The following is a 16,304-nucleotide window of genomic DNA, read 5'->3' as shown; positions in this document are numbered from 1 at the left end:
TCTGTTAATTTATAAGCCTGTGACTCATAGAAACAAATCTACTTCTATGAGTTCACCTCAAGAACATAACCTTCATTAATTAAAAAAAGTTCTACTGTTATTCATCCTGTCTTTCATGTCATGAACTTCCCTGTGTCACTGTACAAATGTGGGTGAAAACCCAGGACACTAATAAGCAGTTGGAACTGCCAAACTCAGTTTCACTGGAAGAAGCACCAGAGCACAGTGGAAGAAGCAGAAGGAGATCAGCATGTCATTCATTTGTGGTAATCCAGTTCATCTGTATCAGCAGAAGATGTCCAAATCTGCTGGCAGGAAAGAAAGCTACAGGGACATGTGACACAAGTGTTTAAATCAAGTGGCTGTGTGTGTCATATGGCATGCAAGCATGTGCTGCAATGTGGACACAAAGAAAGGAGAGAATAAATAATAGCTGTCATTTAAAAAACCTTCCTAGGTCTGTATGTCCCTATCTAATATTTTTCTTGGTGTGTACCTGAATATATTTTTGTTCCAGAGTTGTGCATAGAGTTCAATTCACACACACACACACAAAAAATTTTCAAGTAGGTCATTTTTTCCTATCGTGACTTATCTAACATATAGGTCAGATGCAGTGCAATAAACTCAGCACTGAAAGGATGAGCCCCTGCTCTTAGGTGCCTGAGGTGATTTATATGTTACATGCTCATTCTTTTATTTTCTTTTTTTTTCCTTTTATCTCTGGTGGTCACACAAATATTCTCAATTCTTTGGTGGGATGGCCCTCACTGCCTCAACAGACCCTGCCAGAAGTCTGCTCTGAGCAGGATGAGATGGATTTCCTGATGGAAGCATTGATTATCAGGTATAGTTTAAGGGGCTTTTTTACTGATAGTGGGCAGGGAGGAAAAGAGTAATGCAGGTAATCATAGAATCCTTTATTTCCTTGCCTGTGTTCAGAAAATAAATTCAGTCTTATTTTTCACCAGATGGCATTTTAGTAGCATATAAGGTACTACTTGTTTATCTCAAACAAGATAACTGAGGTTCTTTTGTTGCCTGTTTCTGGTGCTTTAATGCCAGTAGGCAACTTGGCTGCACACAGCAGAGGGATGGAGAAGAGAATCAGAAGGACAAGAAAGCTCATGGATGAGATAAAAACAGTTTAATAGGTAAAGCAAAATCTGTGTGAGCAAGCTAAGCAGTGCTGAAAAATTCCTTCCCTACTTCCCATGAGCAGGCATGTGTTCAGCCATCCCAGGAAAGCAGGACTCCATCATGCACAGCAGCTACTTGGGAAGACAAATGCCAAACTCTGATTGACCCTTTCCCCTCCTCCTCCTTTCTTCAGCTTTTATAGCTGAGCATGACACCATACAGAATGGGATGTCCCTTTGGTCGGTTGGAGCCAGCTGTCCTGGCTGTGTCCTCTCACAACCTCTTGTCCTCACAGCCTTCTCGCTGTGGGGGAGGTGCGTGTGTGTGAAAAACCTTAATGCTGGGTAAGCACTGCTCAGCAGTAGCTAAAATATCAATCTGTTATCAGCACTGTTTTGATCACAAATACAAAATGTAGCACCATATGAGCTACTGTGAGGAAAATTAACTCTATCCCACCCAAAAATCATTACAATTTAACAAAAACTTTGGTTGATTGGTTCTGCTGATCCTGTTCAAAAGAGTAAGAAAGCGCAACATTTTTGTACAAGCGTGTTCTGCATTTGATTTGATGTCTTTGCAAGCTTGACAGAACCTTTATAAGGTCCTATGTGCATGACCCTCTGACAGTGAATTATAAGATCTATAAAATCTTCTTGGAAAATATAACAGGCAGCCATTACTCTTATCTCCTGTACTTTAGGTATTCCAGCCTTAGAATTTACTTCATTAACAGAAATCCATAATCTGAAAACAATAGTAGGATCATGGATGACTTTAAAATAGTAGCATAGTCAAGGTTAATTTTAAGTACCTGGAATTTATATTTTGAATTTGTTCAATGTGAAGTTCCTCTTCTCATTGTCTGGCCCAGCTTATACTTAGATGCTGGTTTTCTGCTATTAAAGCATGAATCTCATGAAATAGTGCCACTCCCTACAGTCTGCAAGAAATGTGGTAGCTGAACAGGAGATAACACTGATGTATGTTTTTTTAAAGAGCAATTTTAATCAATTAAGGAGTGCCTTGATTCACTTAGCACGACTCTTTCTCTTCCCCAACTTCCTTTCTATTTTTAGTTCCTTTATTATCCAGGTAATTATTATCTAAGGGAAGATGCTGCTGTCTAATGACTGAGTCTTACTGTGCTTCGTGACAAGCTCAGCTTCCTTTTATAAAAAGCAGAATCACATAAGCAGCTGCTGCAGTAGGTATTAGCTGAGTCCCTCTGGCAGACTAAACACTGAGTCCCTAGTCCCAAACTAGACAGCACTATGTCTAAAATAACCAACACTGAATTAAAATTCCTACTAGCCAGGACGTTGTATCACAAATGCCAATGAAATTTGCATGCTTAACTTTCTTATCCCTCTCATGTCACTCTCATCTTTCAGTCAGTGTGTCCATTAAATTCTGTCTTCACAGACAGAAGACTCTGCTTTGCTTTTAGCTTTTCATACCTTCTGTTGAAGACTTTTCTTGGACAAAGCCAGGCATAACCCTGTTCTTGGGGCTGTCATAACCAGAGAGGTATTTTGATATGGCTGAAGATTTTTTTTGTAACCACATCAGGATTTGCTTCAGTCCAGATTGTCAAATATCAAGGCAGAATGAGAATGGATGGATGTTGGCCAGGTACTAATGCTGTGTTTCTCTTCCATGTGCTGTGACCTTGGCTTTCAGTAAGTTCAATCACCAAAATATTGTGCAGTGCATTGGTGTCAGCCTACAGACATTGCCTCGCTTCATTCTGCTGGAGCTCATGGCTGGAGGAGACATGAAGAGCTTCCTTCGGCAGAACCGACCCAGGATGGTGAGAGAGCTTCCATGTGAGGCTGTGGTTGATTTTAGTATGACTGCTTTTATGTTTTTATCAACTGGATAAAGGCACTGAAGCCAAGCTAGGCTGTGTGTGTGTCCCAGCTCCCACAGACTTCTGGATACTTGTGTTGGTTTGCTTGATGCAAGCAGGTGTCAGTGAGACAAAAACCAAGCAGGGCAAGAAACTCCAATAATTGAGGAGGTAAAATCCTGTCCTGCCATTGCAGACTTCACTGACAATTAGACCAATTATAAATAATTGGTCTTCTTTTTTTCAATACCTGCTTTGTTTTCCATGTACTGTGATGGCACGTGAGGAGCTGAAGTTATAATCAGAATTCATAGCACTAAGTCCTCAGCAGGTGTGTGTCGGCACCATATGGAGAGGTACAAATTTATACCAGTTGAAGAGCTGAGCCTAATTTATTTGATATATCTCAGACTTCCATTAGCAGTGTAGTAATTTCTCTTCACCCTTCCTGAGAACAATAAAGAAGTTCCTAGAGAAAAACTGACAAAAATTTCCCTATGGAGAATGATGTAAAGGGGGTGAAAATAAGCAAGGCTCCTGGAAAAAGTTTTCTTTATTGTTCTTAGGGAAGTGAAGATGGTAAAGGGTTAGTACCAGTCCTGGAGTCCTGTAGTAAAGCATTCCTTTTTTGCATACTGCTTCTGAGGCTAATCACTGTTCTACCAGGTACAGATAATCTGATGAATGCTGATGATGGTGTAAAGATGTGCACTTGTGCATTTTTACTCTCTCTCTCACTCTCTCTTGTTCATGCACTAATTTCTGTTGATAATTTACTGACTCACCCTTTAAAAGTGGGTACTTTTACATTCTCTTCTGTCTCACCTTTTAAACCTGCTTGTCTTTTGACTTCACATAACACAGCAGGGAGTAGTTCTCTCCCACCCCCTTTAACTGGCCATTCACACCAGGCCATAAGTCTCTTGCCAGATTGCACTCATGTACAGTGCTCAAGAGAGGTGAAATCTCCTGAAAATTTTTGGGATTAAACAAGAGTTTACTCATTTTCTAATTCTTTGCTTTGACCTGCTTTATGTCCCTCTTTGCTCCTGACTCATTTAACCCTTCCCTCATCCTGTATGTATATCTCTCCCTTTCCCTTCTTCTGTCCTCTGACTATACCCTGCCTGAATGATATTCTTCTGCTTCACTTTCCTTCCCTTACCATTTTGTGTCCTTTTCCAGAATCAGCCATCCACACTAACAATGCAGGACCTGCTGAATATAGCCAGGGATATTGCCTGCGGCTGTAAATATCTGGAAGAGAATCATTTCATCCACAGGTGAGGAGAAACAGTCTCTTCTGATCTGTCTCAAGGTGCATCAGGCTCATACACTTTCTATTTGCAATGGATTAGACAGGACTAATCTCCTCAGGGGAGACAGATTATTTCCTCTACCCCACTGCAGGCTTGTGCTTAGATGACCAAGTGGATCTCCCTGGGTTTTTTTAGGAGTTAGGCTCTGCACTGCTCTTTGCAGTCCTAGAGGGAGGGCAGTGGTCTGTTCCAAATGAGAGGCCTTAAGTACTAGTTTGTGGGTGTCTGCAACGTTGAGACAGTTGAAATTAGCCCTGCAGTCCACTAGATGGTAGTGTCACTCTGTGTTGGCTGATAAGACAATAAGGTATTTACTTCCTTTCTCACCTCCCTATCTTGACTTAAATGCTTTCCCTATCCCACCAGTACAGGACAGTCCATAATATTTGATCCAAAGGCTAGAGAAGGGTAGAGCAAGGGTGACAGGAGATAAAAACACATCTCAGGCTTTCTTCCCAGCTCAGTGTCTGACCTGCTTCCATGGTTTTGGGAAGCCCGTATTTGTTTCTTCAAATTCCTTTTTGCTCATTTGTTGAGCAAAAAATGTTGATATAGCATGCTTCAAATAAGACAAAATTATTATAGAAGGGATAAAGGTTATAGTTACCCTTTTAAAAATTCTGGTCGGGTACTGAAATCCTTCATTTTTTATTTAGAATTATTTCAGCTCATAATGTTCCTAGGCATAGTGGGCAACTGGCTTCCTTACTGTGAATTGCATGCTGTGTTCAGTGCTTATTTGTAAAGGAGAGGAGAGCCCTTGCACACCAGAGGGTCACAGAGGCTCTAAGCAAACCAAGGTGCAGCCTGGAGATGTGCAGGCAGGCAATTGGGCTCACCCACATGTGCAACACATGTGGGGCTGCACAGCACAGAGATAGGAAACAGTGGGCAGGGGCTGGAGAAATCCAGGGAAACAATGGCAAGCAGACATTGGAGCAAAAAGCCAGGAGGTTGAGATATGGAAATATGTTATATGGCTTTATTATTAGAACATCTGAAACAGATTTCTACTGTTTATATTGCAACAATAAGCAAGTTCTGGTGGAAAAGGGTTAGAGATTTCTGTCATTAAAAAAGAGCAGTAAGAATGTGCAACAGGTTGTGGCTCTTAGATCTCTTAGATCAGTATTCTAATTGGAAACCTCTGAGTTAATCACTACAGCATTCTATTTTAGAATCCTTACTGTAATAGTAACAGCAGTGTGTGACTTTAAAAAAACAAACCTCTGAGTCAATCTTTGCACTGTTAGATGTCTAATATAAGCAACCTGGGAATGGATTCATTTTGTCTTAGCCAACAATCCAATAAATCTGAACACAAGGAATTTCCCTCAGGTTTTGTATTAGTATTTGTTAGTGATGTCAGCATTGCTTAGAGTGGGTAGGGAAATGAAGAAGGCTTTCATTACAGATATTAGGAATCCTAGGGGTAGTGTAGTGGGGTTGTAGAGAGGCTTCTACAGAGCAGGAATTGTCATCTAGGAGTCACAGATGATAATAGAAGAGAAAGTTGAACCTGACCTCCAAACCTCAGAGATTTTTCAAGGCTGGCAATGGAAATAAACATATGAGTTGTTCAAGGAGCTTATTTTTCTTGGCAGTTAACAGGACCCCCACAGTGCTATGATTCTAATGACTTTCTTTTCAGAATGCATATTTAAAATGAACAGAAATATTTTAGCCTTGGCCATGAAGGCATCACTTCCATTTCTCACAAGCTAAACTTGCACCCAGCTAACAGCTGCTTCCACGTGGAGCTTTGACTGATTCCATGGGAGATATCCAGAAGTAACAAAGCAACAGATAACCAAATCTGGTTGTACATAGCTTTTCAAGCAGTTTACTAAGACTGTCTAATAGCATCACATCCGTAACTGATGAGGACACTGCTGAGATGTCCCTCTTTAAAAAAAAAATAGAGCAAGAAAGAAATCTGTCATAATGTGGTTGAAGCAAAAGAGGTTAGGTCTGTGCTGTTTTCTGCCTTAGTGAAAGAAGGTGTGAATGGGGAAAGCTTGGCAGATGCTGGGTAGAAGATATAATTCAAATGCAGTTTAAGAATTGTGGTTAACAAAAACGATAATATAACTGGAATTCTTTCATATTTTAACAGAGCTCTTTACATTTGTTTAAAGATTACTCAAGTAAGATTTGTAGGACTGGGTCTAATACTTTTTTTTATTCCTTTAACTACTTGAGAATTTAGAATTATAATTAATTTTAATTTTTTTAAGAGATATAGCTGCAAGGAATTGCCTTTTGACCTGTACTGGAGCAGGACGAATAGCCAAAATTGGTGACTTTGGAATGGCCAGGGATATTTACAGGTAAGTGAAGGGCAATTTCAGTTCTGTGAGTAACTCAGTAATCTGCATAATTTTGACAGGTTTGAACTGTTTTGTTATATGTGAAGCAGTGGATTAATCCATTAGAGATCTGAATTTGATGAGCAGTTAACTAATTTGTGTTAACAGACTGTAAAATAACAGATTTATGCTTATGAGCCAATCCACTTCAACTGTGGTCCCAGGAAACTACAAACACTTGTGGACACTAAACCAAGCATAGGCAAATTTATTACCTGTTTGATCATAAATAATCTTAAATTAAAATTAAAAACCCCCAGCAACCATACTTATCACTTCATAATGTCAAGAAGACTTGCTGCACCAACACCCTGTGCAAAGCATTGGCAAGTTTGATGCCTTCAGCTGTGCACAAGAACATCCTCTGTTTCCATCTCAGTTGCAAAGAGGATATAAAATCCTGCTTCAATGCACTGTTGTGTTGATGACTTTTCCTTTTTCTCACTTGGCCCCCACTGTTACTTGCAATCCCCAGCTGCTGTTACTGTGGTGATAAGATCTTTTCTGTACCAAAGCCCATTCAGGCTGCGTGACATTCTCTGTGTATTTCATCTTTCCCAGAGCAAGTTACTACCGCAAGGGAGGAAGAGCCATGCTTCCTGTCAAGTGGATGCCACCAGAAGCTTTTCTAGAGGGCATTTTCACCTCCAAGACTGATACCTGGTAATAAATGTCTTTTAATCACTTCTGCTACTCACTGAAAAGCATCAAGAAATGTACTGCTCAAGGAACAAAAGTGTGCTCAGCAGTAACCTTAAAGTCAGAATTTCCCAGAAAAATATGAGAAGTCTTCCCACTGCATTCAGTAGAAGTATGGCTAAAGAATGCAGAATAAGAATTTAAATGTTGAATGTAAATAGAGGTCATAAAAATTTGCTGTTCATAAAAGTAGAATATTACAAAAAGCCAATCAAGAAGTAAAAGGCAAAGCAGATTAGATTCTCAGGATGTCTCAGTTAAACATCCAGACAAATATCATCAAATGCTTCCCTCAGCCTTCAGAAACTTCCAGTTTCCATCAGTGACAGGGTCTGCTTATATCTCTTGTAAATTACTCTCTCTGTACCACCCAGGATTACTTTTTTGGATATTTTTTCTTGTTGCCTATAAAATGACAGCGGGTTTAATTAGAAGTCCTTGCTGGTTGCTGAGGAAACAATATTTATATACTGATTTCTCATACGACTTGATCTTTCTTTAAAATAAGCACTCCCTCAACAGTAGCGCATTCATGCACAGGTGCTGGGGTATGGAAGCTTTCCAGTTGCTTAAGAACACTTCTTTCTCTGTACAGCAGATCCTTCAATATGCTGTACTGAGGCATTCCCTCAAATGCCACACTGACCCAGTTTCCTGAAGTTGTTAGTGATGCCGGAAGACAAGGATTGCTTATCAGTGCCTAGTTGTGAGCAGCCAGCACTAAATATTTTGAAGGAAAGTGCTACAGTTCCTGTAATAGGCTATTATAAGTAACATGCATATACTGGAAATTTGACCTTTGTAGCAAAAAGTGACTGAAAATTCTGACCCTGCTGAAGTCCTGGCAGAATTCTCTTGACTTCAATGAGTCTAAGTCATACATAATTCCTAGTGGCACTATCTGACCTGTGGATGTAGAAAAAAGCACAACCATATCAGAAATGCTGCTACCTTTCAGTTTCACTGGATGTCTCTCCCTTGATTTTATACTTGAGCAACTTGTTCTGAAACACTGATTCAGATATTTAGGAAACATTTGAAGGTCCCTGTCTGACCATCTAGGAGCCATTCCAGAAGTCACACTTGAACCTCTTGAGCTGAGTAGAGGCTCCTTCACAGCTACAGCCCCCCACACTCACAGTCAGACCAGGTTTCCTTACCAGCTTGGCACCAGCTTTCCCATAGCAGGGCCTCAGAGGTCGGGATACTTAAAATAATTTAATCAAGACGCAGTAACAAAAGAACGACTTGAGCTCCTTCCTCTGAGGAGGGGCCCCAAACAAAGGAAGCTCTGGGCTTTTATACCCTCACAGGCTAAATGTGCCAAAGTCTGGAGTCATTGGCTCCTGCTGTGTCTCTGAGTGTCCGGTCACCTAGCAATGCCACAGGTCCTCGTCCCTTGTTTTGCAGAGGGTCCCTTGTTTTGCAGAGGGTCGGTGCCAGGTCACAGCCTCTTGCCTTGGGCTTCTGCCACCCAGAGCTCAACCTGCAGCCAAATTACCAGCACCAAATGTATTCCTCAACACAAAAATCTCAAGTTTTCCCAACTAAGGCAAGAAATATCCATGCCAGATCTAACAGTTCTTTATGGTTAGACCATACACAGCCAAGGGTGCTTTGGCATTTCCTGCTCTACTAATAATGAATGCAGCAGAAAGAAAGCCTTCAGAGTTACTAAATATTTTGAAACCTCTGCAAAACTTGTTTTGGAGCTTGAGCAAAGGTTTTGATTGATTGGGGTGTCTTCTTATGTAAACATTGACTCATTATCACACTAATTGCATATTACTGTAATTGGACTGCAGCTTTGAGAGGTCATTGCTGTGGTGTTGCCTACACAGCTACAAGCTGGGTTTGTGGAGTACAAATGAAATCTGACTCGTATTTTTGGCTGGTTTCTGACACAGGTCCTTTGGAGTGCTGCTATGGGAGATTTTCTCTCTAGGCTACATGCCCTACCCTTGCAAAACCAATCAGGAAGTGCTGGAATTTGTCACGAGTGGAGGAAGAATGGATCCACCAAAAAACTGTCCGGGGCCAGTGTAAGTATTTCCTTACTCTCACAAGCCAAGGTGTAGTACATGTCAAAAATGTGGACAAAGACACCTCTACTCAGGGAATGGTGATTGCCCTCTGTGTTAGGTGGGTACTGCTAAATATGTCTTGAGCTACTGCCTCTTGTATACAGGTTAGAGCAATACAGGATTTGCTTTAAATAGCAGCTCCCCAGTCAGGCAGGATCCAGGGATCTAGAAATGATAGATCCACTTTTGCACTCCTCCTTTGAGCCATGTACCAAGTGTGATCCTTTGGACCCTTGATCACTTTATACTGAATAATCTTGATTAATTTCCTTTTTTTTTTTTAACTTTAAGGTACCGGATCATGACACAATGCTGGCAGCACAGTCCAGAGTATCGGCCAAACTTCTCAACCATCCTGGAAAGGATCAAGTATTGCACCCAGGTACTGGTCTTTGGTATCCAGGTGGATGATAATCCATTGAATGCCAACTATTCAAAGACATTAGCTTTAGACCCTAAGGCAAGTGAAGGGTCCTGTCAGACTGACATAATTACTTTACTAGTAACGTAATGAGTAACATGGTGGTGCTGTTGGCTCTTTTCCAATGTTCATCCTCACTCTCCCATCTTCTGCCCAGCCATAATGAGCATATACTGTGCAAATGGATGCTTTTAGCTCTCAGCTTGTTCAATTGCAAAACGTCCTTCATTTTGTGATGGAAAGGTATTTAGATCTCTCTCAAGGTCCATGTTCTGACCTTGCCTAATGTTGCTCAAAAGCCACAGCTGAATAGTTATGGAGTGGAGAGGGGGAATGAAATGGTACAGTGAGTTCACTATCCAGTAACATTTAACAGCTCCAGGTCTGAATCCAACCTCTCAAAAGAGAAATTTTATACTACAGCTTAGTCACTGATTTCAACGAAGCACAGTCTCTTCTCAAAGGAGACATGTAAATCTCAACAGCATGTGATGTCCAGATGGACCATAGCACCTTGTTTGATGTGCAGGAGTACCTGTGACAGTCACCCTGAAGATGTAACAGACTCTTGTCTCTCTTTTTCAGGACCCTGATGTGATCAACACTGAGCTGCCCATGGAGTGTAGCCCTGCACCAGAGGATGAAGGGAGTATGGTCATGCGCCCAAACATTTCCAGTGGGATAGTGCCACTGCTGGTAAGCCCTTCTCTCACCCCTCAGACAACACCTAAGACACTGGAATCCCACCATGCTGGGCACAAACTTGTACAATGTCCACAAGAGCTACTGGTGGAGAACCTGAGCGACCGGACTGCCCGAGGGCCCAGCTTGCCATGCCTCAGTGATTTCAACAGTGGGTCATGGTTCCAGCAGACCTCAAACCAGAAGCTGGAGCCCAGCAACCCATCCGCCCACAGACTTAAAAACAAAACAAAAAATCTTTGGAATCCAACATATGGATCATGGGTGCTAGAGAATATCTGTCACTTCAGCCCCAGCTCCAAGCTCAAAGCAAATCCAGAGCGGGAAGATTCAGGCTTTGATGGGAATTGCAGTTCTCCTAGCTCTCGGGCATCTCCAGCATCTCCAAGTCAAAGTAATTGCCCTCACCTGGATATCAGTGGGATTGAACTGGTGAAACTCCAGACTTTCCCCTGTGGCAATGTAAATTATGCTTATGATGACCTATGCTATAGTGCCGAGCACCAGCCATCAGCCTTGGCAGAGGTCAGAGCAGCTGTGCTAAGGAGCTCCAGTCTTCACAGAGATGAAAAGCCTTTTTGTAAAAAAGAGAAAACATCAAGAGAGAGAGACTCTGGTCTGTCTTTGTCAGATGACCTGAGTGTTACTCCAGTATAGTAGAAATGGTTCTTCCAAAGATCAGGGAATGTGTGTGTCTGGAAGGACTGCTTCCTGTTTCACTAACTTCCTCCACTTTAGCTCGATCAGATGGGTGAACTCTCAACATCAGCAATGTTCTGCTTCCTCTGTCTACCTGCTGGATCCCACATTGTTAAAGGCACTTGCATTTCTATCTCTGTCCTTCAAATGCATTCCACTGAACCAGCTTAGAAGTGGAGAACAATGGCATTGTTTGTCTGATTCAGAATACGGTTCCTAAGGAAAGAACTCCTTTTCAATCTGCTCAGGTGAAAAGAAATGGACCTGCCATCCAGCTGCAGTATTTGGCTGGAAATAATGGCCAACACAGGTTGTGCTTCTTTCTGAACCAAGAATCTAAAAACATGTGCTGTGCCAGCAGCAACCAACTTGCAAAGGCTACGACATTCCTGAGAGCTTTTTACGGTCCTGGTGAATTACTAATGCTTATGCACTATAAGGGAAGTAAAAAAAAGTAGCAGCCACATTTGCATCTGTTTTATTAGTAGACCTTGTGGAAGCTATTGCTCAAACTGGAAGCAGTAGGAAGAATGAAAAAAAAATCAGGCTCCTCTGAGCATGTGCTTTGTAAACAAGCAATGAAGAGGAAAACATTTACCATTAAAAAAGCAGTAGCTGGTGGAGCTGATAATATTCCTTTGAGTAGTGAAGGAAATGTGCTGCTTGCCTCATGGTGTTGCTTTCCTCACAGCTCTTGTCATCGAAGGGGCAGGTGGTTTTTCAGAGAAGGGTGAGCTGCATGGTGTGATGAGAAATGGACTTATCTTTTAATGGACTTTACTTAAATTGAACTTCATTTTTGTAAGTACTTTGATATTCAGCATTAATTCTCTATGCTGTGTTGGTAAGAACTTAGCTGAGGTTCTTGGGTAACTATCAAGCATGTGGTATGATGGAGTTCTTGGTTTTAATACTCTGAGGTAGAAAGTAATGCAAAGGAGAAGAATAGTGAAGGGAAATCTAATGCAAACCGCACTTACAGGAAAGTTGAATAGCTCAACCATTTGAGAAAGGTAAAGCCATGACTTGGCTTCACACAGCTGAGCAGGTAGCAATTGTTCCTTGCCTTGCAAGTGCAGACTTGTTTATAAAGGTAGTCATTTGTTTCCAAGACAGCTCATTTCTAAGGCTTTCTTCAGTTATTTAGGATCTAAATTCATGTTTACAGATTAAAGCTGCAAAATAAGGAGACTGAAAAGGCAAATAATTTGGATTAAGTCTGAACAGTCTTGGAAGGATTCTGTTCTTGTACCACTCCTGAATGTCACACCTCCAGTGGCAAATTACATGCTGTCTTTGTGTGTAATCAAGCTGTGTAGTGAGATGCCGGTTGTAGACTGCTCCAGTTCCTTTCTGAGGCAAGAGGTTCTCTGGTATATGCTTAGTGATCAGCTGCATGTCAGTCTGAAGGTGCAGGCTAGCAGGTGATGGCTTGCTTAGACCACAGACTTCCTGTCCTTTACATCAGTCAGGGTGGACATTACTGAGCTATGGTAAAGAAAATCACAGGGTGAGGAGTCTGAATCCATCCTCAGTGAAAGGCATCTTCAGCACAGGTTTATGCTTCATTGGTCTGACTTTTTATCTCTTCCATGCTTTGTATAGTTTTAGGCCTTTGACTTTAGAATGGACAGTTTTATACAATGTCAATTCAGAGCATACAAATACCTTAGGAGCAGGTGTCAAGAGGATGGGAGCAGACTCATTTCAGTGATACCCAGCAACAGGACAAGGGACAACAGGCACAAATTGAAACATAGGACATTCTTCCTGAGTATGAGAAAAAACATGTGTTTACTTTGAGGGTGACAGAGCACTGAAAGAGGTAGCCCAGAGAGACTGTGTAGACTCCTGCTCTGGAGACACTCAAAACCCACCCAGACATGATCCTGTGCAACCTGCTATAGGAGAACCTACTTGAGCAGGGAGGTTGGACTAGATGATCTTTGGAGGTCCTGTTTCACACCAATCCTTCTATGATTTCCAGACATAAATGGTGATGATGGTCACCTTTCAGCAAAGACCCATGGTGTGGAAATAATTCTAAATCTATGGTGTTGTAAAACCATTGATAGTCAGAAGAGAGGGGTCCCTCTGCGTGGGGCAAATTTCAGTACAAATGTGGGGACTGATGGGTTTAGTGACCAAGGGAGATGAATGACTTTGCCTATGCCCTTCTTCCCATTTCACCTTTGCTTTAGCTCTCTAGCTTCTCTCATATTTAGTTCATTGCCTGTCCTGCCTTAGATCCAGGAGTTGTTACAGTCCAGTTGGATGAGGCAGAAGAGCCCATTTAGCAGGAAACTTTCTCATTCTCTCCTCTTGCAAAGGCTAACATTTTTGATCATATTTCAGACTGGCCACCTCTGGACCATGCTAGTCAAAAATAAATGCATTTACTTTTAACTAATGGAATTTAATCAGTTTGTCCTTACCTTTCAGATTGTATTGCTTTTATGGTTCATATATTAGTAGGTTTTTTCCTCCCAAAAGATGACCTATAAAACTTTCCAGTAGTTGTGACTTGGTGCCAGCACCTTGGCCCCTTCCTCCGTGAATATGAGATAAGGCCACAGCAGAGTGCAGTGATCATGGTTCAGCTGCAGTGGAGGTGATGCCAGCTCACTCTTCAGCCCTTGTCTGTCCTGAGCAGAGAACTGGTGGTCAGGGCCATGCTTTTGCAGGCCCATTATGACTCTGCTTTCAATTCTCCTTAGCCATTAGCAGGGGCTGGAAACTGGTGGCAATAGGAGTGAAATACTGGCTGGTTCAGAAGCCATGGGAAGTTAACTATACTACCTTCTCTTCCCAGAGACTTTTAATAGCAGAGAGAAGACAGTTCTTCATATTTTTAAATGACTATAAAATACCCCAAGATTCCAGTGAGAAGCAGGCATGATCTCTACTGTCCAGGTAGTTACCCAGCTTTGAGCTACCACTGTTTTCCCCGTGAAGCCCTTGCCTCAACATAACTCACAGATATAGAAAGGCCAGTAGTGACAAAACCAGGGAAGCTATTGAAAAGTGAAGTGAGAGGAGAGCATAGTGCTATTAGGAGTGCCAGGGCAGTCTTTGCTGTAGCTATGCCTTCATTTTATAAATAAAGTGCAAGTCCAGCACATCGGACAAATACCTGATTTTACTGAATAGCTGCATCAAGGTACTCATTTACAGGAAGCACATAGACAAAGCTGCACTGAGACTGAGCCAGAATTCTATCTTGACCAGGATCTTATCCCTAAGAGTGATCAAGAGTGGGATGTTGAAGAGCAACTGTAAGAGTAGAGTAAGCATATATGGATTATTTATTTCCAAAACAGACTCTGATGGTTTACAACAGCATTTAGCTCAGGGCTGCACTGAGCCAGATGCAGTCTTTTCTAAAAAGACAAGACATGGAGATGCAGGTACCAAATGGGCACTAAAAGAAAGAGCTGGGAATTTTAAAAGAATCTGCATTAGCAGCCTCAATACTCTTAACTCTCCCAAATGGAATGATCTTCTGTCAGCATATTGCCATGAATCTTTGACCCGTAGTAATCTTTTTTTAGATGCTATTTAAAAACCCTCACAGATAATGAATTTTTAATTAACATCCTGGAGGAAATATTGTTAATATTTTTCCTGTTGTGAGGTTGAATGCTACATGCTGTACAAACCATTTTATCTCAAAAAAAAACCCCAAAACAATTGCAGTGATACATTCTACAACCTTCAGTCCTTCAATTCTGAGACTGAAACTTATTGTTTGTACAATCAGAGATTTCATAGTGCTCAACTGCTAGCATTGCAAAACGTAACTTGTGTGAAACTGTTTTTTATTGAGGAGACATTTTTAGGGCATCATCAATGAGTTAAACCCATACTGTCAAAATTTGATTAATTTGGAAACTGGAAGCCAAAACCCAATTCTGTTTCCTAGAGGAATGACATGAGCTGGAGATCTGGGATTAATTTAGTCTATAATCCATGTGAAATCTTCCACTACTTCCCTCCTGCAGAATCAGCCATTTATAGGGTTGTTATAAATTGCTCTTCCTGATAGGTGTCTGTTTTTTAACATTACCAAATTGGTTTTGTAATTGTATGTATATAGTTGGTTTTTGACTGTGTTTAGCATTAATACTTTATGTTGCTTCACACAACCTCATCCTTACATTTTAAAGAAGGGACTGATTAACAGGAGATGAAACAATAATGGAAATTTCAATTTGTCTTTCTCTGCTTTTCCACATTTGTTGCTACTCCTGCTTCTCATTTCTTTGTAATCCTTGCTTCTCATTTCTTTGTAATCCGTGCTCTCCTAAACAAACAGAATTTTTAATTGCACAGATCTAAGGCATCCCACTTCATATCAACCCTTTTCCTGAGCTAAGTTCTCATTTAATTTGCCCATGGGCTGGTGTGCACTAAGAAAGCTTTCCAAGGGTGCTAAAATAGATATGGGCTTTTGCAAGTGTAACTTCACCTCCAAGACACTCTCCCTACTTTCCTGAAAGAGAAGAAATTGCTGCTACTGGGAATACTTTTCCCCCCACTGTATTTGCATCTCCACAGCAGTGTCAGAAAGGGACCAGACTTCCTTAGAACCTTGAGCTGTGTGAGACAGTTTCTCCTGTAGGCTTGGCTGTGCTCTCTCCTCCTGGCTGTCCACCCTTCTCAATCCCATGCAGAGACCTTAGTGATGCCATGCCTCACATCTTCCCATCACAGCACACAAATGGAAAAGTCACGTGAACAGGTTTTGATTTGTCATTGCCTCTGACCAAGGCAGCACTTCAGCCAACGTTCCTTTCTGAGTGACTACTGTACATAAGTAGATGACACACCTGCTTCTATGCAATTTAAAGCTAGACAAGTGTATACTTCTATATTTGCAACACAAAATAAAGAGACACTAATGGTGGATATTTCTTTCCCTCTCTTATAAGTACTTTTTGCACACTCTCTATGATAAGAATACACTCTCTCTTGCTGAGAAGTGCTGCCAGTCCTAGAGAGCTGAGTGCTTTTTCCCTG

General features: G+C 41.4%; 1 protein-coding gene across 1 annotated transcript in view; it reads left to right on the top strand.

Annotated features, from left to right (window-relative positions):
- Window positions 1–15,618, top strand: part of LTK (leukocyte receptor tyrosine kinase) — a 93,247-nt gene extending 77,629 nt beyond the window's left edge. Inside the window, exons 22-29 of the mRNA XM_054515288.1 lie at window positions 783–847; window positions 2,824–2,953; window positions 4,178–4,275; window positions 6,549–6,641; window positions 7,242–7,343; window positions 9,287–9,421; window positions 9,755–9,845; window positions 10,470–15,618. Of these exons, the coding sequence (XP_054371263.1) occupies window positions 783–847; window positions 2,824–2,953; window positions 4,178–4,275; window positions 6,549–6,641; window positions 7,242–7,343; window positions 9,287–9,421; window positions 9,755–9,845; window positions 10,470–11,243 (1,488 nt within the window). The 3' untranslated portion in view covers window positions 11,244–15,618. The remainder of the gene's footprint in view (window positions 1–782; window positions 848–2,823; window positions 2,954–4,177; window positions 4,276–6,548; window positions 6,642–7,241; window positions 7,344–9,286; window positions 9,422–9,754; window positions 9,846–10,469) is intronic.
- The last annotated feature ends 686 nt before the right edge of the window (window positions 15,619–16,304 follow it).

The sequence above is a fragment of the Molothrus ater genome, chromosome 6 (assembly GCF_012460135.2).
Source record: "Molothrus ater isolate BHLD 08-10-18 breed brown headed cowbird chromosome 6, BPBGC_Mater_1.1, whole genome shotgun sequence".
Classification (NCBI taxonomy): Eukaryota; Metazoa; Chordata; class Aves; order Passeriformes; family Icteridae; genus Molothrus; species Molothrus ater.
Note: the sequence above shows the minus strand (reverse complement) of the source record. Positions and strands in the feature narration are given on the sequence as shown.